Source organism: Eremomyces bilateralis, assembly GCF_010015585.1.
Source record: "Eremomyces bilateralis CBS 781.70 unplaced genomic scaffold P152scaffold_1, whole genome shotgun sequence".
Lineage (NCBI taxonomy): Eukaryota > Fungi > Ascomycota > Dothideomycetes > Eremomycetales > Eremomycetaceae > Eremomyces > Eremomyces bilateralis.
The window spans coordinates 1,647,396-1,671,804 of record NW_022985067.1 but is presented as its reverse complement, the minus strand read 5'-3'; the positions used below and the strand labels follow the sequence as shown (position 1 = coordinate 1,671,804).

The 24,409-nt window shown below is 53.0% G+C and overlaps 9 protein-coding genes across 9 annotated transcripts; 4 read left to right on the top strand and 5 right to left on the bottom strand.

Moving 5' to 3' along the window:
- Positions 1-2,302: 2,302 nt before the first annotated feature.
- P152DRAFT_469844 (uncharacterized protein) lies at positions 2,303-5,058 on the top strand (the record flags this gene model as incomplete). The annotated part of the gene is made up of 3 exons (XM_033680923.1): positions 2,303-2,781; positions 2,832-3,437; positions 3,486-5,058. The coding sequence occupies 3 exons, from the start codon at positions 2,303-2,305 to the stop codon at positions 5,056-5,058; spliced, it is 2,658 nt and encodes an 885-aa protein (XP_033539035.1).
- A 653-nt stretch (positions 5,059-5,711) lies between these two features.
- Positions 5,712-8,234, bottom strand: P152DRAFT_463566 (uncharacterized protein; the record flags this gene model as incomplete). Its single annotated transcript, XM_033680512.1, has 3 exons — positions 5,712-5,754; positions 5,809-6,787; positions 6,845-8,234. 3 exons carry the CDS (start codon positions 8,232-8,234, stop codon positions 5,712-5,714), a joined length of 2,412 nt encoding a protein of 803 aa, XP_033539034.1.
- A 993-nt stretch (positions 8,235-9,227) lies between these two features.
- P152DRAFT_463565 (U2 small nuclear ribonucleo protein A) lies at positions 9,228-10,227 on the bottom strand (the record flags this gene model as incomplete). Its single annotated transcript, XM_033680511.1, has 5 exons — positions 9,228-9,449; positions 9,505-9,639; positions 9,700-9,960; positions 10,025-10,068; positions 10,149-10,227. 5 exons carry the CDS (start codon positions 10,225-10,227, stop codon positions 9,228-9,230), a joined length of 741 nt encoding a protein of 246 aa, XP_033539033.1.
- Positions 10,228-10,480: 253 nt separating this feature from the next.
- P152DRAFT_407988 (phosphoinositide 3-kinase regulatory subunit 4) lies at positions 10,481-15,485 on the bottom strand. Its single transcript, XM_033676910.1, has 2 exons — positions 15,092-15,485; positions 10,481-15,040 (listed from the first exon to the last, which is right to left on the bottom strand). The coding sequence occupies exons 1-2, from the start codon at positions 15,303-15,305 to the stop codon at positions 10,539-10,541; spliced, it is 4,716 nt and encodes a 1,571-aa protein (XP_033539032.1). The 5' UTR covers positions 15,306-15,485; the 3' UTR covers positions 10,481-10,538.
- A 293-nt stretch (positions 15,486-15,778) lies between these two features.
- On the top strand, positions 15,779-17,287 carry P152DRAFT_463563 (UDP-Glycosyltransferase/glycogen phosphorylase; the record flags this gene model as incomplete). Its single annotated transcript, XM_033680510.1, has 3 exons — positions 15,779-15,977; positions 16,148-16,759; positions 16,809-17,287. The coding sequence occupies 3 exons, from the start codon at positions 15,779-15,781 to the stop codon at positions 17,285-17,287; spliced, it is 1,290 nt and encodes a 429-aa protein (XP_033539031.1).
- Positions 17,288-17,766: 479 nt separating this feature from the next.
- On the top strand, positions 17,767-18,418 carry P152DRAFT_469840 (uncharacterized protein; the record flags this gene model as incomplete). Its single annotated transcript, XM_033680922.1, has 3 exons — positions 17,767-17,894; positions 17,955-18,183; positions 18,248-18,418. 3 exons carry the CDS (start codon positions 17,767-17,769, stop codon positions 18,416-18,418), a joined length of 528 nt encoding a protein of 175 aa, XP_033539030.1.
- A 657-nt stretch (positions 18,419-19,075) lies between these two features.
- On the bottom strand, positions 19,076-19,901 carry P152DRAFT_386683 (uncharacterized protein; the record flags this gene model as incomplete). The annotated part of the gene is made up of 2 exons (XM_033675844.1): positions 19,076-19,584; positions 19,670-19,901. 2 exons carry the CDS (start codon positions 19,899-19,901, stop codon positions 19,076-19,078), a joined length of 741 nt encoding a protein of 246 aa, XP_033539029.1.
- Positions 19,902-20,572: 671 nt separating this feature from the next.
- On the top strand, positions 20,573-22,376 carry P152DRAFT_387300 (MFS general substrate transporter; the record flags this gene model as incomplete). Its single annotated transcript, XM_033675883.1, has 4 exons — positions 20,573-20,846; positions 20,947-21,067; positions 21,123-21,699; positions 21,762-22,376. 4 exons carry the CDS (start codon positions 20,573-20,575, stop codon positions 22,374-22,376), a joined length of 1,587 nt encoding a protein of 528 aa, XP_033539028.1.
- Positions 22,377-22,384: 8 nt separating this feature from the next.
- P152DRAFT_453981 (NPP1-domain-containing protein) lies at positions 22,385-23,687 on the bottom strand. Its single transcript, XM_033678493.1, has 2 exons — positions 23,018-23,687; positions 22,385-22,934 (listed from the first exon to the last, which is right to left on the bottom strand). Exons 1-2 carry the CDS (start codon positions 23,230-23,232, stop codon positions 22,451-22,453), a joined length of 699 nt encoding a protein of 232 aa, XP_033539027.1. The 5' UTR covers positions 23,233-23,687; the 3' UTR covers positions 22,385-22,450.
- Between the last annotated feature and the right edge of the window lie 722 nt (positions 23,688-24,409).

Here is a 24,409-nt window from a genome sequence, read left to right as displayed (position 1 = left end):
TGACCGTTGAGAGAGGCGGAGGGAGGGTATGAGTGGGAAGTGGTAATCTGGCGCGCGATGGCATTGGCACCGTTATCGTCAACGGGCCTATTATTCGGTCTAGTCCCCGTCGTCATAGCGATAGTATTTCTGTTCCAAGGACGATTTTTCCCTGGGAATATTGTCATGTTGCATGCAGCCTTGTGTATTCCGTCCCTGTCCTCCAGGTACATTCGTACTTCCGTTCGTGCGGTGTGCATCAACGAGGCTCAGAGGCTTCGTGGGGAACTCCCCCTCATCACGAACCCGATCCCCCTCTTTCTGGCTCCCCATTGGCGTGGACGGGGCCCCGCTAACCATACTCTAGTCGAGAGCCATTGGTTGAACCTTGGACCATTTCACCCAAGCCACGAGCGATCCGACCGCTGTTTCGGAACCCTTGTTTTTCTTTTGTCGTACTTTTGCATTTCTCGAGTCGCTCGGCCCAATTTCACGGGAATCGCGCATCGATGATATCAGATATGAAGTGAAGGAATCGGATGCTGGGCCCGCCCTAGTTCTCTCGATGAGTCTCGAAAGTCTAGAACGTTGAAGAACATGTAAAATGAACTGAGGTACATGCAGCCGCCCTTGTGCCTCGGCTGAACAAATTGACGACCAATAGAAGATGGCGGATGAACTAAAGGGTTCGAGCTTACGTAGTAGACATTAGACTTTAGAGTTAGTTACCCGCGCCTTGGTAGGTAGTTCTAACGAATAAAGTTTGCTGGTGGGAGGACATCCGACCACCGATGTCGAAAAGATTGCTACCTGCGTTGAGAAGATCTGATTTGTGTGAACTGTGAAGCGACGAGACAGGACACCGAGAAGACCATCAACCACTCAACAATGATAAATACAGCACTCTAGCCAGCCTTATGCCAGCCCTACGATACCCATGACTCAAGCCACTGATTGTCTAGACCGTGTGGACTATGATTCAACTCCCCTCGCTGAAGCCGTCATGCATGATTCAATGCTTTGGAACGGCATGTTCCACCTTCCACCGATGGTTTCGGAACTCTGTAATCTGCATAATGCTGTACCCCTAGAGGCTGTGAAACGGAATATCAAACTCGATGACATTTGTGACCTGTTTAATATGGCGTATCCGGAGAAAGTATTAAGAGAAAGCAGATCTGGTCACGCAGTCGTGAAGTTTAGTGTGGCCTTAGGCATCCAGGGATCAACAAGGATGCCTCCACAGCCACACCAGGGCGCCGGGTCCAGTCTCCACACCGCCAACTCTCTCACGTCTTCGCCAGTTACTCCTCATATTTTCTCGTGATAGTGACGGTCAGTTCGAGTCTCTCTCGAATTCTGTCATGACCTCGTCCTCTTCCTCATCCATGACATTCCCAGCATGCTGCTATAGATCAGGTCCTTACCTATCCTCACATTATCTTCTCTCCATCGAGATCTGACGACGCTGTTCGAACCGTCCAGCTCATCCTATTCATCTTATTCCAGCACATCCCTACCTTGTATATGACCCATTGTTTGCATAAGATAGTATCAACCCTGACTTCGATATCTCAATTCAGCTTTTTGTACGCATATTATAGTCGCCATCCCCAACCCCCCAACAGCCTTCCTCTTGAACTGCCGGATACCCTGTCTTGGAGGCTGTGCGTCGGTTCAGCTCTGCGTCTCTCCGGCTCTGCAGCATCGCTGAATCCCCCGTCCCTCGCATCCCTCCACGACACTGCCCCTCTCATTCTGTGACACTACCATTCTGACCGGCGCTTCTGGGACCAGTCCCCCATGCGGACAACCTCCTTAACCGGTCAGGAAAGCGAGCGAACCCGGTTTATTTGAGCCTGGCCCTGAGCACACGGCCAAATCGGCCTTCCGGCTGAGGACCCTGCAGTGCGCTTCTACCCATAACTTCAAGGTATGATCTTTGTCTACTCAGCGCTGCCGACTTCTTTGGTATTTTGGTTCTCTTCAGATCGCATATACTTGGGTCTCAAATCTTGTCATTCAGTCCTTCAAGTCAGACCTAATATCTTGCTTCACCTTCTCGGAGTCGCCGCCTTTTGTTACCCCTATCCCCCTTGCTCGAGTATCCAGGATCCGTTATCCAGAATCCGTGCCTGATTTGATCGATTAAAGTTATGCTATTTTCTAGAGTAACATCGTATAGATGACTCCATTCCTTTAATCGACCTTCTTGAAAGCCCGTTACATTGGAAATATCAATTTCGATTGTTTTCTCGAACATCATTCTTAATTTCTTATTTCCTGGTACTTTGATTCACTTCCCAGTATCTAAAGACTCACCATGCCGCGTCTAGCTTCCCGTTCCGACCCTTTTACCTTCCCTGACGCCTCGGATCTCATGGTCCTTGAAACCCCCCTTTTGCGGGTAAGCCGGCCCGTGGCAGCCTGCATGCGATGCCGTACTGCCAAGATCCGATGTGACGGAAAGCTTCCTGCCTGCACTTCGTGCGAGCGAGCCAACAAGGCGGCCGAGTGTTCCAGCACTAATGATCAGTTCGCCAAGGGCAAGGAACGAAGTTATGTGGCGACCTTAGAGAGCAAGGTGGAGAAGTTGGAGAAGCGGTTGATGGAGGCCAGCGCACGACGGAAGAGCTCCACCATTACGATGATCGATTTGGCTGCAACACCACGAAGAGTATCTGCCGCAGCAAATGTTGGCGGTGTGGCTGGCGCGGATAGAAGCAATCCCCAGGACAAAAGAGCGGCGATCAGGAAAGAAGCAAGCAACATCGATGACTTGGTGTCGGACTTCGGATTATTGTGAGTCATTTCCTCTACAACCTCCTGGGTCTCGTCTGATGCGTCTACAGAGCGGTAAACTCGACCGCGCGGGACTTCTATGGATTTACATCCTCAATGACGTATGCGAGGCTAATCCTGTCGGCTGCAGCCCAAGAAACGCTCCCGAGTGGAATGACGAAGGCGCTTCCCCAGAAATTCGAGGCAGTTCCTTTAGTCCAGCACTACCTTAACACCCTTGGCCTAGTGCTTCCTTTCTTTGAGGAGACATCATTCTATGCATCCATGGACAACGTATACCAGCCTGAGGCCACCAGGGCTTCCCCGTTCGATCGCTTCCTGGTCCGAATGGTCTTGGCTATTGCTTCCGCATCCATGTCAGATCAAAGGGGTGACACGCCCTACCTAGATGCTCTAGGCCATCTCTGCGAAGCCCTGGAGGACACGGACGGTATATTACATCCCGGATCCCTCCAGAGTATACAAGCCATGTTGCTCTTGGCTGTGTATGCGACATTCGACCCCCATCACTTCGATAGCTGGACGTTAGTTGGAGCTGCCTCACGGGCCATGGTCGATTTGGGCATCCATCAGGACCCCTCCAAGTCGGTCAAGATGCCGAAACAAAAGCTAGAACTCCGCCGACGGATATTTTACTGTGTATATGCCCTCGATCGGTATTGATGTCTCATGGTTGATGTCTGGGCTATGCTTACTTTTCACAGATCAACTGCTCTGGTCCAAACCCGCGCATTCTCCTTCTCGGATGACTCAGCTCAAGTGGCTTTTCCGTTCCAATCTCGAGCCTCTGCTTCCGTCAAGAAAGACTCGCCGCCGAGTCCCCTATGGCAGCCAGCCTCGGTATCAGCCCTTGAATACTTTCGATTGCGCCAGATTCAGTCCCGATGGTACACCCTTTTCTTCCAATCGGGTCGTACGCCGATGGACAACCCCTATGCACATATTTGGCAGACATACCACGAGATGACGGCATGGTATGATGGCCTGTCGCCGAACATACCTACTACTGTCCGTCAAATCTTCCACCTTGAGCTCCTCTACTCCTATGTTTACCTGCTATCCCCATCGGCCCGCTGTCCGGCCATCAATTCGTATGCACAACGCCTCATCTTTGAACATTGCATTGCATATGCTTCTAAGATTGCCTCGATCGTTGCCACGATCCAACGAGACAAGAAAGCGGCCCTGATCCCCCTTACTTTCTACGATGCCATGCGCGTCTACATGACCGGTCGGCAATTCATCGACGTCCTTGCCCGCAGCCCCACCGAGCTCCTCAACCCAATCCCACCCACGCCCCCCGCTGTCCTCGCGCCGTCCCCTCCCGGCGACGATGGCGAAATCGACCCTCTTGCGCCCGCCACCGAAATCGCTCCTCCACGCATTCCCGACCCGTATATGGATCCACCCCACGCCACCTCCGCTCACTCCACGGGTAGCGCTTTTACTATCAACGACCCCACCACGCGATCCACCCAAGCTATCCAGGACTTCACCGACATTCTTTCCTATTTCGGCGTTCGCTTTGGATTCATCTCCTGGCGCGACCGCTTCTCCCGCGAATCCGCTCCACTGCTCGCAACTCTCCTCCGACAATCACAGCAGAACGAAGCGAGCGCCAACGCTATGGGCGTGGGAAACATGACTAGCTATGCGGGCATGGGGAGTCACGGCCACAGCCCCAACCACGGCCTCATGCAGGTACCAAGCCATAGTCCAGGGCAGAGCCATGCCGCCACGAACCTCCCTCCTCATGGAATGATCCACCCGCACCAGCAGCACCCGCAGCAATTGATGCAAACCCACTCCCATCAGATCCCGATCGCTCCGCACACGAGTCCCGCCCAGCTCAGCCCGGCCCAGCTCAGCCCCGCCCAGCAACTCCTTAGCACCAGCCCGGGTCACCTCAACCCCAGTCCGAGTCACCAGCCGAGCTCAAGTCCAGGCACCATGCACGGCTTCCCCCCGCTCAGTCGCGCCACGTCGCACGGATCCGCGACGTCGAGCCAACCGCCGAACTACTGGAGACATCCGAGCCCCCACCAACCCCCCCAACCACCGCAGCAGCCAATATACACGACGTCGCCGCCGCCGGCATACGGATATGGGCAACCGTGGACGGGAAATTCAGGACATGGGGTCACGGGCGTGGGACAGGGCCAGACGGAGCAGGGGAACGCGTCCGGACCGCCGATGAGCATGGCTGATCCAGCGTTGGGCGGGATGGCGGGGTGGGATACCATGCCGAGTGGGAATCAGAACACGCGGTTTGGGTAATGGATGCATTGAATCCTTGCACTGCAGGGAAGGGGATTTAAGAGTAATAGGAGACGTGTACGAGTGAGGAGGTGGTGGATTGCCGTAAGATATGTTGAGTACTAGTTCCTGTAGCTACAATATCGGCATGCCACAGATATATCGAGAAGGAAGTGTCCTGATCAGATGCCGTGCATGCACTCGAAAGGAGCACTGCTGATGAGAACTTGTGCTTCAAGTAATCCCCGACTGTATACCCATTAAGTCCGACTTCTCCAGCCGGCCAACCGGGAAAATCACTCGTCTAAGCTCGGCGGCAATATCCCTCAAATCTTCCAAGACATCAAATCTACTAGCTTGAGACTACCGTAGCTACTCTCTTCCTCTAGCTATTGCTTTCTAGATGAGCGGTTGTTCCTTCCACAGCCATTAGCCATTACCAGCGCTTTCGCCTTCATTAGCACCCTACTCAACCAATAGAGAGGGCCTCCATAAGGACTGATAAATTGGTGCTTCTGATGTTGCATCGTTGATTCTGTGCCGGTACTGCTCCCCAACAAATATTGCACCTACCCCTATCAGACAGAAATTGCCAGGATGGATGAAGCGGATAGGCAAAGATAGATCTAGGCGTGCACCAGGCAACGAAGGGCTAACTCGTCAGGCAGCACCGCTTAGTTGCTCAATGCCAGACAGGCATCCACCGCTTGTCCAACCCTATGATGTCATAAATCAGCGAACGTCCATGCCTTCCGTCCTGGACCAACGTACCTTCCCTCCTTCATCCTCACCACATCATCAATCACCTCCCGATCCAACCCTGGAAACATCCCCGCCAACGTCTCTACCACCACCGCATGCTCCTGCAACTGAATCCGCCGCGCATGCTCCATCTCCACACTCGCCTGCCTCGCCGCCGCGTCCTCCGCGCTCAGCTTTGTCGCCACCGCCCCCGGATCCTGATCCGCCCGCAGTCCGCTCGCCCCGTCATCCCTCGATGCATCTCGCGGCCGCTCCGCCGACCGCCGCGGGCCGCCGTCCGAGCTGCGCCGACCAGGCGTCGTCGGCGGCGCGGGGGCGAGTCGGGGCGCGGGGTCGCTGCTGGCGCCGGCGTCGTCGGAGAAGATGCGGCCGATGGAGGAAAGGGGTTTTTGGATGGTGCGGAGGAGGGCGGGGACGGTGGTGGTGGCGGGGTCATCGGGAGTAAGGGGACGGAGGGGTTGCGGCCGGCGGGGGGAGGGGTGGACGACCTCGTCGAGGGAGGGGCGGGGGCTAACTTTAGGGCGGGAGGGGGTGGATTTGGTGGAGGTAGAGGTGGGGTGGGGGGAGGCATGGTGTTTGCGGGGGCTCGATGGGGGGGGGTTCGCGTTGTTGAAATCTTCGGCGTGTCGTTCGGCGATGACACTGACGGCGGCTTCGACGTGCTTCTCGAACTCCTCGTCCGAGATGGTGATGCTGGTGCGGTCGAGGTTCTCGATGAACTGGATGGTGCCCATGAGGCTGGAGATGTAGTAGCCGGCCTCACCGCCAAGCTTGTCTTGGTCGCGGAAGCGGAGGATGTATTGCACGTTACTGACTAGGTGGTCGGGTCGGGCGTGTAGGACCACGTAGATGAGGAGTGGAACGAAGGAGTCGGCGGACTGGTCGGCGGAGGGGGTGTTGCGAAGGAAGCCGAAGATGACTTTGCAGCAATTGAGGATGCAGATGACTTTATCGCGTGGGGCGCGATAGGTGTTGATTTTAAGGAGTTCTGGTTTCGCTGTCAGTCCAGCCTTCGATGTTTACGTCGAATAAGCGGAAAACATACCTTGTTGCGCAAGTTTCAGAAATTTCATGCCCTTTTCTCCAACAGGTTTGATATCTAAATGCGCTTCTCTCACCCAGCCATATATTCGAACCTTCTGGCCCAGGACCTCGTCTCGCTCCACATCTTCCTGATGTTGCCCCCTTCTACCATATCGTATTGGAGACTGCGCTGCTCTCCTCTTCCCTCTAGACTCAGCGATCGGTTCCGGAGATGGGATGGCCGGCGAAAATGTCTGATTGTACAAGCGATTCATCACTAGCTTTTCCATGCCCTCTTTCGCATTATCAAACTCCGCATCCGAAACCGTCCGCCAGACCTCGCATTGCGCCATCTTCTTGCTGATGAACTCCAGAAAGTCGCTAATGATTTTGACTTGCTCATGGACCATCCATTGCTTCTTGCCGAACTCCAAGAGGAACGAGCGGAGGAATTTCGCTACCGGATCCGCTGTGCGATGCCGTAGCTGTTCGAGGAATCGATGGAAGTCGAACGGCAGGTCCGGCTCCGGATCCGGCTCGGGGGGAGGCGGCTTGAATATTGATGAGGGCGGTTTGGGAGAGCTCGTCTTCTCCGATGCCGTCTCAAGATGTTGCAGCGATGAAGACCTGGGCGGTGGGGACTTCAATGCCGGACTCTGTGACGACGTCTGCGATGGTGGAGATGATATACCAGAAGCGGCAGTACTAAGCGGCTCCAAGCTTGACCTTCGCGGTGGATGCAATATCGGCGAGTCCAGCAGCGGGTTCGCGAGCTCCATTCGCGGGGACAAGATCTCGTCCGCTCCGGGACCCTCATGACCCTCGTCAAACTGTTCCATAATCGTCTGGATCTCTTCCGACCGCGCATCGTCGGCCCCCTCGCGCGACGGCTTCCCTCCGGTGCTCTTCTCATTATATTCTTCCGCGTCCGCCGTCTCGGCCTCTGCTTCGAATGCGGCTTTCTCCGGATCGCGATACGATGACGGCGAGTACTTCTCGTCCTTCGGGGGAGGAGGCGGGGGGGAGAGGTTGGGAGGGAGTTCTTTCTCTTCGAGAGGGGTGGTGGGCGTCTTTGGGGGTTCTACTGCTAGAGCTTGGAGTCTCTCGATGGTATCCTGGGTTTCATCACCAGCGGAGCTGCCCTCCGGCTTGTCTCCTTCGCTCTGCTGCTTGGATGCACCGGACGATTCCTTGTCTTCATCTTTCTGGACGCCTCCGCTTTCTTCTTGGCCGCTGCCTGTTATCTGCTCGTTGATAGCCTCGGACGACTGCATCTCTTCCCCTCGAGAAGCGTCGGCCTTCGAGACGTCCGGGCTTGGGTTCCCACCGAGCTTCTGGGTCTCCAGGCCATTATCACGGGCTATCTCCGCTCCATTCGATTGCTCTGTAGGCGGCTCGCTCTCAGGAGGCATAGGGTGGCCGATCGGCGGGGATATTTCGAGGCTGGACTGGCTTTCAGGCAGTCACATAGACTGTTGGAGGACTTTGTTGGAGCACGATCTCAAACGGAGTCGGAGCCCTTAGCAACCCTTCGTCTCGGAGCTTGGTCGAATATGGGGCTCTCGATTTATCGAAGGGGCGAGCAAGTGGGGTCGGATCGGGTACAGGTATTGATGCAGTAATCCAGGAATATTAGATGGTTGGAGCAGCAGGTTGGAAGGCTCATGTCTGCAGCATGACGATGATCCTAGAGCTCCAACTCGAGTGTTCCGCTCGGATAGAACCATCCCACTTCCGCTTCACTACTAGTCTTCACCACTTCGCCAACACATCGATCTCATATGTACATATTAATACTACAGGTGAAAAAGACCTTCGATGGCAAATGGACTGGTTAATTTCTGGCACTTTTTAAGGCAGTTTTGAGTGGCCACCGAGAACCCTCCGAGGTGAATATCTATATGGAGATTTGTATTACATGTTCCGAGTCTGAATTCCGAGGTCGATTCTTGGAGCTTGAAGCTTCCACAGCAAGGCACGATTGGTATGGTTCAGCTACTGGTACTGGTACTCCTTCCTGTGCGTGATAAACGCCTGGATTCTGCAGCTATTTCATTCTTGTGGAACGCCCAATTTGTCCCGGGAAACATACATCAAAGTATGTGGTACAGGTTTGTCGCTATGACCTCGAAGGACCCGCTGGGCTTGCGATAGGCGGCCCTGCGGCAGGATATTGAGAACTGTGCTATGAAGGCCGAATAAGGACTTGATGTTGTCGCTGAAGCCGCGTTGGACTTACCAAGCCATGAATGCTCATTCTGTTGGCTGCCTCCCAAGCTCCTCCGGCCGACTGTCTGCCACCTTGCCCCGAAGCGTCGTTGCCACGGGGGATACCATTCAAGAGGATCAAAACAGAGAGGAGCATGTCTCTCCATACTCCAAGATTCCGTTCTCAAACGATCCCCTCACTCCTCCATAGCATCGGGATGCACCCCTCCCGGAATCCTCCCCTCGTTCAATTCTTTCTCCAACCGTGTGATCTCCGACAAGCTCTTCGCATTCCGGATCAGTTCCTCCACCCTCTTCCTCTCCTTATCCGTCAGCTTGACGCGGTTCACTTTGCTCGACGGCTCCCCGTTCATGTCGGCGGACGGGATGTCGAAGGTTCGGGATTTGACTCCCATGATCTACGGAGGGTCAGGTTCGCTGCAAACGGGATCTGTTGGTCAGGGGTCCACGCACCTTCGCCGCCAGCGCCGAAGGCTCCTCCTGCGTTCCGAAGAGCTCGTCCGCCTTGTCTCGCTCCGCTTTTTTCACCTTTTGGTAATCCAAGAACCGAACGTTTCGACATCGCCAGAGTACCCAGTATCGGTAGTTCTGGAAAGAAACGACTCAGCTTCACACTCCATCGTGCGCGTCCCGGCGTGCATCACTCACCTGCTTTGTTGTGACGGGATTCTCGGTGAGGACCAGGTGTGTAAGGTATTTGAAGGTCGCGAGCGGGTCCAAGTCCGCCAGCTCGGCGAGGTTGTTCTGGGCGAGGACCAGCGTCGTGAGGCCCGGTATCGACTTCGGCAACGTCGACTGAACACTGGCGATGCGATTCCGCGCGCACATGAGCGTCCGTATTCTCGGGTTCAGCGGGAAGTTGCCGAGTATGGTGATGTCGTTGTCTGTGAAGTCGATACAGTCATGGTCCTACAATTCCCGTGGGAGCTTAGCAAACGAGCTTGGGAAACGAAGATTTGTATTGATCACGTACCTGTGATGCTGCCCCTAAATTCTCAATGGCTGGAATTTTATGCCCTGCTTGTGCCGAAAATATTCGTATTAACAATGCCGCTTCATGATACAAAGTGGTGCATTTGCTCTGCTCAGGTACGCACCTCGTAGGTCAAGTTCTCTTTCTTGGAGGGGATTGATGTAGGAGAGGGACCTATTTATGAGGTCGGCCGTCAACCTCATTGCGTCGACTATATTCCGAAAGAGTTTCCGTAGGTCGGGAGGGAGTGGATTTGGCGGTGCGGTTGATGTGCAGGTTAGATATGTGTGTGATACGGAGTATTTCCATTGACATGGAAATATTATTGCCATCTTCATGTTGACGATATGCGGTGCACGGACCATTTCATCCACCGACAGTTCTAGACAATCAATTCGACTTCTGTTCCTCCCATTTAGGACGTGCATAAGGAAGGAAACTCATCATTTTAGCATGGTATGGTTCATTAAAGCTAACTGCTACGGATCATTTCAATCGTTGCAATGGTTCTCGATCAAGCGAATACATAGACCGCACCCGACCGATCCCCAGATACCACCATTCCAAATGGTGATTCCACCAGCACCACATCAGTAATCGTGTCCAAATGGCTTCTCAAAAGCTGTTGCTGCTGCAAAGAGATCATCGAGGATCGTGGGAGTTTCCCCGAGGTCCTCCTGGATCCATCGTCCTTACTCGATCCCGCTTTCGACGATTTCGACGATCCCGGTGAAGGGGAAGCACTCACCTCCCTCGGCTGGGAGACGGGGGACCGCTCCGTGATGATTGTCAGTTCGTTCGGCATCTGCGATGCACTATAGCCTGGTTTCATTGCATCGACTTCGTGTCCGCTGACAATCGAGGAGTATTCGGGACGCGCTGGATCCCAGAATCTGACTTTCCAGTCCGGTCCTGCCGATATCGCGAAATATTGCCGTGCCTCGCCATCATCATTGACATGTGCACCGACGGCCAACGCGCGGACGCCGTGGTCACCGATTGTTGTGTTTCGCGAATCCACGGACGTCGCGAATCGTCCTAGCATGCCCCCCGACTTGTCGTCGTCGATGTCAACCAGCTGGTAGCCCTTCGAATTTTCCTTCGCGCTGCTGATCCGGAAAATCTCTTTGCACTGCGGCTTCTCAATGTCCCACGATGTGACCTCGCCTTGGCCAGTCCCACCGGCGATGAGGATCCGGTTCTTCTTGGCCCCGCGGACGTTTACCTGCGTAATGCGGTGGATCGGCGAACCGCCCTGGAATGCCCACGCCTTCACGCGTAGACGGAAGCGGAGATCCCATAGGTCCAAGACACCGTGACTGGATCCCAGTAAAATCCAGTGATGTCTCCGGTCGAGACAGAAACTTGTGATTGTGCCATGGCGGAGCGGGTTATGAAGCTCGTACAGAATCCCCATCGTCCGTAGGTCCAGAGCGATGACACGGGACTTATTCGTAGCCATGATGAGAACAGACTGATTGTCTTGTTTGAAATGCTCGGACCAAATAGCATATTGGTCATCATCAAGGCTGAACTCCCGCATAGTCCGTAGCTTGCCCAACCGTGCGGTTGTTTGGTCGAGAATCTCGAGTTTGACCACGGTAACACTGCCGTCCGAACCGGCGCAAGCAAAGCAGTAGGTGTTCTCAATAAACGTCAGACTTGTGACGCGGACGCCAGGGTTGAGTCGGAACGTATGCTTCGATCGGTGGGTGACATTGCGCTCTAATCTTGATGTTTCCCACACCTTCACGAACCCATCATCAGATGCGGTCAAAAAGAACAAGTGATCCGGTGCAATGGCAATCTTATTGATCGCGCCTGTATGCTCGGACAGAAGAGCAATGAGTATTCCCTCCGGTCGCCAGGGGGTGATCTGTGGCTGCAAGCGGCTCCTCTTGATCGTTTGCTGCCGGAGAGGGGTGACAGGAGGGCCAAATTCAGTCCGATCAAGGGGGTAGTGCTCTAAGTAGAGTGAATCCAGCAGCTTGAGAACCGTTGGATCATTACCACCGTATGAATGCGCGGCTTTGAATCGCACTTCGTTGGGCTGCTCACGATGTTGCTGTCGTGCCGCGTTTAACGGCGAGAAGGTCGAAGCTTTGTTCGTTTCAGTGCGAGATATCGAATCGACCCGGCCGAATGCGTTCGTGGAGGTAGTTCCTATCTCAGCCGGGGCCTTTGATCCGCCCTCTTTGCTGTGGATCAAGCTCATTGCACTACCTCGCCTTTTCATGCCAGGTGCCTCATCCAGACGCGTACTAGATACCGACGAAGGGTACGAATTGTCGGCTCCTGAATCGGTATTGGGCGCGCCTGCGCGTGCTTTGCCCGTGGCGACTCCACGAGGCGGCGTTAATCCGGGTTCGGCGCCTTCATTGCCCATCGTGGATGAATGGCTCGTATTTATCCCAGGTTTGGATTCCCCAGTATCAACCCGTGCTAGGTTCGCCATGGCACTGTTTATGTGCGACCTCTTACGTCGAGCGAGTGCATCGTCGCCAGTGGTGGAAGCGTCCAAAAGTGCATCAGCGAGACTGTGAATTCTATTCTCCTTTGGAGGCTGCTCGCTTGCTTGCGCGATAAGCCCCGGGGCTGGGTCGAATAGTACGGTTTGCATGGAAGCATTGTGGTCTTTGAGGGCAACCATTCCCGAAGGCTGGAAGAAGGCAGTTTCCACATGCTTGGGCTTTCGATGCGCAACTCGCCAGATGTACTGCCTCAGGCAAAGGAATTTGAATTCATCTTCGGGGCTCATCCCACCCCCTCGAAGTCGGGAGACCCATTGCTCGTCCTCCTCGTTTTTCGCCACTTTGTTCAGGGCTTTGCTTTCGATGTCTTTGCGTGCGAGTCGAGTAATCACTTCGTCAACATAGCCGAATGATCCGGTTTTTCGATCCTTCGCAGACTTCCAGAAAATGCCTTTCTCAGCCTTTAGCGCCCATGTCATGCCCATGTCCAGCACCAGTCTCGGTAGTGGTTTCTTTAATGAGTCCAGGATTTTCAATTCGGTGGTCTCTGACGGCGCCACCCTGACATAAGGAGAGAGAATCGGGATTATGATGCTGTGGCAATCAGACACCGCCAGATGAGATGACGCCGCCTCGATGAATTGAGCAGATGCCTCTCTTATCCAAATGTTCGGGTGCATTGTGAAACGAGCAACCAAGCTGACAAGCTTCCAGGTTCTCGCTCTTTGGAAAAGGCCGACCTGTGCCAATGACGAGAGCGATCGTAAGACTCTCTCAACCACGAATTCTTCGGGATCGGTGAGCGCTTGAATCATTAAAGGGAGCACGAATTCTTCCAGGCTCGCGCTTCCAACATATATGCCAACGCCGACGACGGTCTCGAAGAAGGCGCATTTCAGCATCCAATCAGGGTCGTTCACGTATGTATTCAGGTGGCTCAGGACTACGTCGGCCGCCTTGGCCTGTCCGAAGAAAACGCAGAGCGTCGCAATGGACCCGAGGAATGATCGTCGGACGGCGGAGTCACGGTCCGTGAGAATGGCCTTTGTTTGGGCCTCGAACTGCGCCGTGAGATCCTCTTGAGCAACATCGTAAAGCATTTGATAGACGGATTGGCTGATGGTATTTGCTTCAGCCTCGGGGTCTCCCGCTGGAAGACTCCCGTCCGCCCGCAAAGCCTGCATCATGTCCAAAAACTTTGATGCTGTCGAGGCTAAGGTGGCCACGCAAGACGCGTATGTAGCGCGGATGAAAGGGCTAGGATTTGACGGTTGACCGGTGACGAATGGCTTCAGCCGCGGGAGTACATATTCAGGGAACACGTATGCGTTAATGGGGGATACCGAGTTGACAAGAGCCGTTATCTGCGAGACGGCTCGAAGCGCGGCTGCTTTGACAAGATCAGAGGCGTCGTTCAGTAGAACCATTGCGTAAGGGAGAATGCGGTCCAGTTTCGCTTCGTCCGTAACTCTTTCAGCGAATGCCATCATCAACTCGCAGGCTCGTATTCTGCTTGTAGCTCGAGCGGTACTACGCACGGAAGCAACCACAAGGGTAAGAAAGATCAGGGTGCCGTCATCGGCCGCCCGTTTGATGGATGCTCTCGCGACATGCTTGTTGTTCGGAATATCCAAATGTAATGGAAACTGGAGACCAGGGAGGTTCGATTTGTACGTGGAGGACGACTGCCCACTCTGGGCGGACGGCAATTCGTATCCAAGAGCGTATGATATCGAGTCGAATTCCTTATAGACCCGGTCGATGCGTTCATCCGACTCCCCAAGATTCTCTGGGCCGGTTGTGACAGGAGCTCTGCCATTTGCCGGGTCCGTAATGAGATTCATGTATTGGTGGAGAAAGTTGTAAAAATAGTCCGGAAAAGCTCTGGAGCGCCAGAAATTCAAATATTCTTCAGCGGAATACCGTGCCTCTGGATCCAGCTGAATCATATGCGTCACCAACTCACGGATGTCTTTGTCGGCTATGCGGTTGACATGCGCTAGTATGGGATCATACTCCCCTTTTTTGTACTTGAACAGATGATGGAGCTGAAAGATAGGGGTCTCGAGGAACAGTTCTGCAATGACACAACCGGTACTGAAGATATCCATAGACCAGTTAACGCCGCCTCTGTTTTCAGGTGGAGAATCTGCGCTTAGGAACCGCTCAGGGGCAAGGTAGCATGTCCGTCGACCCGACGTGTCGAAGTAGAACGAGAAGTCGGCGGGGTTATCCTCAGGGAGGTAGGCCGGCTTGAACGACGAGGAGAAATCGGACAAGTAAAGCCAGTTCCATGAGGTGACTAAAATATTCTCGGTCTTGATATCGCCATGGAATAGGTTCTGCGCATGGCAGTCTCGAACGGCGCAAAGAAGCTGGAATGCCACCCATTTCTTCTCGATATCCTCCAGAAATGGTCGGGTGCTTAACCGGTCGTACAATGAGCTGTGGATATATTGACGGACAAGGAACCCATTCGTTCCGGTCTCTACAATACGATGATACCCAATAGCATTCGGAATATCAGCCAAAATCTGACGCTCCTCTAAGTCACGTGGTTAACGATTGTATTGTTCGAAAGTGTGAATAGACTTACTGTGAAGAATACGAACATATTCATCCAATTTCATGTCCGCAAAGGGCTTCATTATGACTTTGGCCACGGCCAGGCCATCTCGATGCCTCGCACGGATGCATTTCATAAACCGCGCATTCCCAAGAGACTTATCGTAGGTTAGATCTGCCAGCTCCGGTACATCGATGCCAGCTGACCCTGCCGACAGAGTCGTAAGAGAATAGCCTTGACCCATCTTGGTCGGATGTTTGGGTATTAGGTTCGGTGCAATATTAGGCACCTATCAAGGACCCAGTGTCATCTTATGGGCAGTCGCAGGAAGGTGTGTAGCATCTTGCGAAGCCCCTATTCCTGAAAAGAGGCGAGGCTTTCTCCAGGTACTGTACTTGAAAGCCGAAGTAAATATCTGGAAGGAGGATGCAAGTTGGTTTCGAGGTGGAAGTTAATCACAGCATCAAGTCGGGAAGTCTGGTGGACGCGTCCCATGGCGCCACAAGTGCATCCGATTGAGGCTTAGCGTCCTGTCAACTGTACAGTAATAGAGTACCTGACGCCACATAGTCACCTCCGTCCTCCACCACATTCTTTGGATAATTTCAACAACTGGATTCCACAACAACCAGGGGGTTAAGAACTGGAAGGAATCCTGCTGCATCTCCTATCATTGACAAGGATTGGGTTTACGGCAGAAACCGTTTATTATGAATCATGTCTAAGTCGCGCCGAGAAACAGAGCGCGAGAAAGCAGGGAAGAAGAGCTTGGTGTTCATCCATCCGGATCTGGGGATAGGGGGAGCGGAAAGACTCGTCGTCGATGCGGCGGTCGGCTGCCAGAATTTGGGCTATAAAGTTACAATATTCACCTCGCATTGCGATCCGAAACATTCCTTTGACGAGGTACGACAACGTACGTTTTCGCTGTCCCCGGTCTTTGTGGGGCTTTTGATCTTTCCCCCATTGCCGATATATGCTTTATGACAAAGTCACCTCCATTTCGGCGGTCATACCCCCAAAAGCCCCTATCGTGCATAAGGCCAGACATTGGATTTTATTGTACTAAGAGCTGACCAGAAATAGTTGATGTCCGAGTCCGAGGTGACAGTATAGTTCCCCCATCAATATTAGGGGGGCGTTTCACCATTCTATGCGCGATCCTGCGACAACTTCACCTCATCCTCCAAATCGCTCTTTTCACCAATGAGTTAGCCTCTATCCAGCCTGATGCCTTCTTCATCGACCAACTAAGCGCTTGTATCCCTCTCTTGAAATGGCTTCTTCCCCAACCAAAAGCCACAATTCTCTTCTACTGCCACTTTCCAGACCAGCTACTGGTACAGCGTAAAAGCATTATCAAGCGACTATATCGCGCTCCATTCGATTGGCTCGAGAGCTGGTCAACTGGCTGTAGCGATACCATCGTTGTGAACAGCTATTTTACGAAAAGTGTCTTCAAACAAGTTTTTCGAAAATTGAAAGACCGAGACCCACAAGTGGTCTATCCTTGTGTGGATATCAATGCCTATGCCCCCGATCTCGAGGTTGCGGGATTGCTGACAAAGCAATGGAAAGACAAGAAGGTGCTTCTGAGCATAAATCGGTTCGAGCGGAAGAAAGGGGTCGATCTAGCCATAAGAGCTTACTCACAATTGCCAAAGGCTCTGAGGAAAACGTCTCGACTCGTAATTGCCGGTATGTGAACCTACAATCCGCTTTTTATATGGCCGCTAACATCCTCCAGGGGGCTATGACCCTCGTGTCGCAGAGAATGTCGAGCACCATCATGAGCTTCTCACTCTCAGCGAGGACTTGGGTCTGAGTTGTAGCACGGAAACCACCGTCAGGGGTGCCATTACAACCGATGAGGACGTCAACGTGCTTTTCCTACTCTCTGTACCGGGTGATTTTAAGTGGGTGTTGCTTAAGGTTGCCCGTCTCTTAGTCTACACTCCAAAGGAAGAGCATTTTGGGATTGTGCCGATTGAGGCCATGCTGGCACGAACCCCTGTCCTTGCTGCAAATAGCGGAGGTCCGATGGAGACGGTTGAAGATGGGGGATGGTTGAAAAATCCCGAAGATGTTGACGAATGGGCAAAGGTCATGTTTGGCGTCTTGACCAAGGAAGCATCATGGATCAATGCGATTGGAGAGAAGGGACGCAAAAGAACAGAGATGTTTAGTAGAGACAAAATGGCCGACGCTCTCGCCAAGTATCTCTAGTTACATTTACTTCTCGGACCAAGACGACCCAGGTATGCCGTTTACGTTACATCAACACAGGTAGCACTTCATTAGGGTTGGACAGTCCATTGGTCGCCCATCGTGTATCGGGGTACTATTAGAGTCCCAACCCCTTGATGACTGCCAGTGCTCGTTCACTTTGCATCCTCGGCCAGCACTCTCATGTCTCAGCAGCCTCCAATGATACGACAGTGCATAAGCTGCTGCAAATTATCGACAGCCAGGATAGTCGTCCACGAACATATTAGGTCACACCCCAGGAAACAACGGGAGGAAACGATGAATCTCCATTCTAAGGAAATATGGTTCTAATACATGACTCGTCAATATTTCTCTACTGACAGATCCTGACTCGGCTCAACGTCATACCTGTGATGGAGTTCCAGCTCCCATGAACCTCAATAGCTATTTCGTACGCAATACAGGTAGTTACAATGTTGAAACCATTAGACAAGGCAATGGCTTTGCAAGCGTCCTGGCGACTACGCGTAGGATTCTGCAGCACATCGAATTTCGTGCTCAGACAATGTTGCCGTCAATTCTCAGCTACCAAACCGGCACCAACGCCGAACCGGATCTACACCTCGTAAGTCGGGATTTAGTACCTGCTACAACCGATACGTGCGAAACTAATGGTCTCGGATAGTGTACGAACACCTGACGAGCTACATACGCTCACCCTGCTCTCCGCAAGCAGTCGTCGACCATTGATTACCCTTTGGACCGCCCGCTACAATCCCAACTCCATAGCCGTTGCTCCAACTATTCTCGAGCTCATCGAAACAGAAGGCTGTGGACAAAGTGAGGGTGGCGTTGGATATGCGGAAGTAGAGTTTGATTCCGTGATCATCGGAGATCTGCCGCTCCAAATTCAGGTATGAGGTGTCGCTGTTGCATATACCATAGACAACAGTCACGAGCATATGCTCACTATACCAGGTTGCAACCGTACCAACACTACTTGCTTTCAGTAGGCAAGAGCCGCAACTGGACACCAAGGTTACTAGCTTGGAGCAGCTAAGAGACAAGACTTTCCTCCGTAAATGGATTGAAACGGAAGCAAGGCGAGGGGGCGAAGGTGGTGCTGGTGGCCGACTTTGGCCCTTTTAACCCTGAACGGGTGCGTTGCAGCCCTCTTATTCTGTTACGAAGGTATGAATTACCCGACGCCGGTGAAACATCTGGTGTCTGGTGCCATTGGCACGATATAATGCGATGGCTAGCAAATCAAGCAGTAGGTGAACCGCTGAGCAACGTAGTTCAATTCTCTAATGTCGTCTAGATCTAGGAAAGCTACCGCAATCTCGTCCATGAATGAGTATGGGGCATGATTACAGTGCCCCAGTCTCCGCGTAATTCGTCTTCAGCGCATAGGATCGTAGCTACATAAGCTGTAATCCTTGGTAAGCATCTCCAAAGGCTGGATATGTTGTGCTGGGCGTATTCTCTCCCCATGACGGGATTGACCTCATTTTCGACCCTCTTCTTCAGCATGTCATAAATGACTCGACTCTTCTCGGCAAGTATGCCAACCGGTACTTTTGCGCTGACTAGGACATCAATATGCCTATGTTCGTTGGTGAGAGTCAAATTTGCCGGTCGTGGAAGCAGACGAGGAAGTGGATGGGAAGGAATATTGAGCCAATCCGACCCAATTGAACCGAAGCTCGATGATTTAGGATGGTTCTTGTGCTGTTATAATCGGTTCTGCGAGGTTGTGGACCAATGCTGAGTAGTAATGCATCAGACCCGAGTGATCTGACTCCTTCATCCATCCTCGTCATCCACCAAGGTTTCCTGCGCAGCCTGCGTGGACACCCATGTCTCCAGCATCTGCTGGCTTGATCCAAACTCTTGTGCTTTTTGGCCACGCCGCTTGACTACCAGGCACAGGATTCGTCCGTAGATACTGAAACCATCGTATTGCGTGTTGATGGACGGTTTCTTGCTAGCGGATTCTCCTTCATTGTCCGGACTCTCAGCCGCGGCAGGCGCCTCCTCGGCTACGTTTGGGGTATCCGGTATGTTTCCCAGGCCGGCTCCTTCGTCATCTTCCTCAAGGACGACCACATCTGGCTCCGTGGCTAACCGCTGCTCGGGCTGCTCCTTTGGTCCTCGGGTGACCCACTCGGTCAATCTGCTGGAGTTGCTTTGCAATTTCCCCTTCTTCCCCACGTTCTTCTGCTTCGTAAGCAAAGTATGCCTCGAAGAGTGCTCCGTCAAGAAGATGGATACTTCAAAATCATCTGTGCGAGTCGGGGTTAGCAAGTGCCCTGCTGATGAAATAGACAGAGCCTCCGCTGAGTTGTCTCATGCTATGTACCTATCTAAACGGAATATAAAGTAGAACAGGGTGTTTACCTTGAACAATCACGTCCTTAACCCCTTTCTTCTTGCTCTTCCCTTTCGCTCGTTCATTTTCTTCACGCAGTTTCGGTAAGACTAAGGGCTGTACCGCAGCGATGATTCTAGGAAGAGCTGGATCATGTCTCCGCAACAACCACGACTCCGCGGTAGCGGGATTCTCCAGATAAACCCGTACTTCAAGGACGGAATACTTCGTAATTCGGAGGTATCGACGAATTGGTGCCATTGGATGGGAATGATATATAACTGAGGCGCCTAGAAATACCTGTAGCTGTATATGCTGCCCGCCGGGCGTTACGAGCAGCAAAATTCCAGACTCTGGAGACTTCACAATTGAGCCTCTGGATTGGTCGTAATTCCGGTTGGGGGTTCAGGATTCTTCTTGCGTCTCGTAATTAACTGGTTTGTCTACCTCATGGTACCTGAATAAGTATGAGTTTCAAATTCAGCCGCTCTGAGTGATCGGTGATCAGATGTTGCGCAATAATAATGCCGGCCCCGCGAAGAGCTTCTTCCCTGGACCCCTCCAGTCCCCCTCCCCCATGAACCCCTGGCGCTTCGGCCCTTGTCCAGCTTGTCAACAACCTCAGCTTGACCTTCTATCACTTCGTCCTCATATTATTGTGTTCAACACCTAACCCGTCTTCAAACCTAGAGCTCTTCTTTAGAGCTAGAGTACGCCATTATTGGTCCAGGCCCTCATGCCATCACACTAGTGCTAGTCTTTCACGCGTCATGACTCGCAAGGGAGCAGAGCGCACGCATCTCTCCCCGAGCCTATCCACCTCCAGCGGACCTTCAAACTCGCGATTGACGCCGAGCGATTCATCCGATGAAGCCGTTGTGGGTTCCGAACAAGGCGATGGGGTCGAGCAGAACATTGAGATGACGCTGCTGATGTCAAACAAACCGCCGTTGAGGAGGGAAGAGGGAACGGAGTTCGAGGAGGAGGATCAGGACAAGGAGGACGCCGAGCTCTTGGAGGATCAGGAAGAGGGTCTCGAAGACGGAGAGGGAGTTGGAAGTGCTCGTTGTCGGGGGAGGGGCAGCGTTGGTGAACGCTTTACATTGTATAGCCCCGAGGAAGAGAGGAAGGTGTTGAAGCGGTTGGATTGGAGGCTGGTTGCATTTATGGCGTTGTTGTATATGATGAGCTTTTTGGATCGATCCAGTACGTGTCAATTTCGATTCCTGGTCGTCCCTTTTAATAACCAATCGACGCGTTGTGACAGTTTCCTCGACTCATTGAAGCCGCTAACAAACCGGGGCAGATATTGGAAACGCACGAATTGCAGGCCTGGAGAGCGACCTACAACTTACGTCGTCACAGTATGACTGGCTATTAACGGCATTCTATGCCACTTATATCATGTTTGAGTGGATGGTACTGTTGTACGTACGGCCTAAATTCATCACCATTCCTCGCCTCATCTGACGCCCGACCTAGATACCGCCTCATCCCAGCCCATATCCACATCTCTCTCTGCATCTTATCCTGGGGAGTAATCGCCTCTCTGCAATCCGTTGTCACTTCATATCGCATTCTCCTAGTCCTTCGCGCCCTTCTTGGTATCGGCGAAGCCGCCTTCGGCCCAGGTCTCCCCTTCTACCTCTCGTTCTTCTTCCGCCGCGATGAGCTCGCCTATCGGACGGGTCTCTTCATCTCCGCCGCCCCACTCGCTACGTCGTTCGCGTCCAGCCTTGCATGGCTGATAACGAAGTTCAGTGAGGGGGGACCGATTGCGCCATGGCGACTGCTCTTCCTCGTGGAAGGGTTTCCGAGTGTCTTGGTGGCGGCATTCGCGTGGGGCTACATCCCTGATAGCCCGGAGACAGCGAGATTTCTGACGAAGAGGGAGCGGAAGGTGGCGGCGTTGCGGATGCAAGATGAAAGGGAGACGGAAGCCGAGGTGGAGGCGGAGGCTGCCATGAGCGAGAAGATGGGCATTGGACGACGGCAGAGTAGGTTGTCTCTCCCTGAGATCCGGCGCACATTGGTAGATCCAAAGAGCTATCTAACTGCTGTGAGTACTTCCCCCAATTTCTCCGTTCTTCATTACTCATTCCAATTCTAATGTCTACTTAGCTGATGTTTTTCAATTGCAACGTCGCTTTTTCATCTCTTCCAGTCTTCCTACCAACCATCATCAACGACATGGGCCACTCTCCCGTCACTAGCCAACTCCTGTCCGCTTTTCCTTCGCTGTTGGCCTTCCCAATTCTTCTCATAAGTGCCCATCTATCGGATCGGTCTGCCTCCCGCTCCCCTTACCTGGTATTCACCTCCCTCCTTGGATTCCTCGGATACACCATCCTGGCTCTGTCATCCCCATCGGTGCTTGCTTTACCATCGTGGTTGCGATATGTTGCAATCTTCCCGGCAACTGCAGGATTCTTCTCCTCCATCACTCTGATCATCAGCTGGAACCTGAATAATCAAGCCTCCGCGACCGGTAAAGGTGCGGGGCTGGCTTTGTTGAACATTGTGGGACAGTGCGGGCCGCTGCTGGGAACCAGACTGTATCCCAAGAAAGATGCGCCGTATTACACCACTGGAATGACAGTGTGTGCGAGCTGTATGGCCGCCGTAGCCATTCTGGCACTGGGCCTGCGGTTGGTCCTGCGAATACAGAATGAGAAGAGGAAGAAAACGTCGCCATATGACGGGGATGGAAAGGCTGAATTCCTGTACATTCTATGAATGACAGAACTCGGTATATCTATTCGCCTTCGATCCATTCGTCCAACTTCCCCGAGTATATCATTACATTGGGCTCATAATGCCGCCTTCTCCAAATTCCCCGCAAATGTCGACTCCTTAAACGGGACCGTCGCATCCCCGAAATTCGTATTTTCCAACGCCGACCTTGCTGCTCCAGGCAAGCTCTCCCAAGCGATCAACGGCTGCTCCCCTCCCTTCTCCGGTGTGAAGATCATCTGGTGGTTGATCGGCCAGATGCTGAGATAGCCGACCAGCGGCCTCGATCCGCTGGAGAAGAAGTCTTCGCTCTTCTGATACCCGCCATGCTGGGACACCGACATCCCTGTCGCGGTTGCGGACATCGAGGCCTCTGACAGCCAGACGACGACGTTCTCCCATTCGTGGCGGTGCCCGAAGCCGCTGGAAGGCGAGTCCTTTGGCATGTACCAGGAGTACATGATGCCGCTTTGGCCGTTGTGCGTGCCAATGCGTGCGTAGACCTGGCCGATATTGTTGCCGCAGCGTTCGTTAGGTTTTCCGGTCTTGGCCAGACCGCCGCTAGGAAAAGCTTGTTAGCACCTTTCGGATAGGCTTGCGAGACAAGTGTTGGGTTCCGGTCTCTCGTATACAGGGTGGGGTACCTTGTATTCCCGTCCGCGTCAACAGCTGCGAACGGTACGCATCCAGAATAGACTTCCAACCACGGTTGGAATTTTAGGTACAGCTCTCCAGCGGTCCCTGACGGCACAGTCTGTGGGAATCCCACGATCTGGTCATGGCCCAAGACCGCACGCCGTTGGAACGGCCAGGCGCACACCGCGTTGGCGGCGACAAGAAGCGAGAGGATGTTTCGCATGATTAGGAATATTAAGGGAATGAATAAACGACAGAAACGACAGAAAAACAGGTTCTAGCGGCTGAAGGCATAATTCGAAATCAATTAATCTATGAACGGGACTTTATATACCTCCGACCCTGTTGTACGCCGTATAGTTGCTAGGGCTCGCATTGGATGCCATATGCAGCGCCACCAAATAACCCGCCTTCCCATTGTTCACGGTCCGAGAATTAGACTCGCGTCGGCCCGCCGAATGAAAACCCCCGAGCTGCTCCTCGTGGTAAAGTTCGATTTCGGGCATTCCAGAGTGGATCGACTCATCACGTCAATTGGACCTGGCGCTCATCGAACAATGAAATGGTGCTTTCCATACATGGAAGTGACCGACGCCAAGTCGGAGTGTCCAAGGAAAACCCTTGACGCCGTCGAAAAGATTCCTAGAATTGCATTAATAGGGGGGAGAGTTCTAGAGGGGGTGGGTGATGATTGGTGGGGGACCATACGCTAGAAAGGGTGCGGAAGGTCTAGAGGCACCCCAGATGGATGGAGAAGGTCATGGTCTCGGCAAGCTATCTCATCCGGTGGCCGGACAGATGTCCGGTTGAAGCCCGTTGAAGGAGGTGACAAAGAGCAGCATGTGCAACAGTGCGTCTACTGAGCGAGACAAATGACAATGCAGCAGTTATTACGTTGAGGATATCTAAGGATCAATGCTTTTGGCTGCCAGTACTTCCGAAACGTTGAATGGGTGGTTTTCGACATCAGTGATATCCTGTGCTCCGTAAAATTTACTTGTTCTGGTTTTATCTCGCGAAGTAGCAAAAATTCCAAGCGAAGGACTTATGTATGCAACAAGCTTGTCTCGATTCGTTCCTGTCGCTCAACTTGACTCTGTGGAACTTACTCTCATAACAGTCAGCGGGGCCTTCACAGCTTCCATCCTCGGCTTCCGCTGACGGAAATCCAAGCTGGAATATATCGGCTGCTCTGCTCTAGAGAGGACGAATACCGCTATTCCGATCAGGCCATGATGGCCGGTGAAAAGAATGCTTGTCGATCGCATCTGGCGCCATCCATGTATACTGGTTCGAGATTTCGAACCTACCTACGAGTTGGACATTCTAAACTACCGTATGAGCAGGGTCGAAGGGCTCATCCAGGATATCTCCAGAGCAGGGTGAAACTCCGTTGTTCC

Excerpts from the sequence above, each read along its gene's own strand:
- P152DRAFT_453981 (XM_033678493.1), bottom strand. The coding sequence starts at position 23,232 with ATGCGAAACATCCTCTCGCTTCTTGTCGCCGCCAACGCGGTGTGCGCC. Across the intron at positions 22,935-23,017 it reads GACGCGGACGGGAATACAAG|CGGCGGTCTGGCCAAGACCG; the intron begins GTACCCCACCCT and ends AGCTTTTCCTAG.
- P152DRAFT_407988 (XM_033676910.1), bottom strand. The coding sequence starts at position 15,305 with ATGGGTCAAGGCTATTCTCTTACGACTCTGTCGGCAGGGTCAGCTGGC. Across the intron at positions 15,041-15,091 it reads ATATGTTCGTATTCTTCACA|AGGAGCGTCAGATTTTGGCT; the intron begins GTAAGTCTATTC and ends CACGTGACTTAG.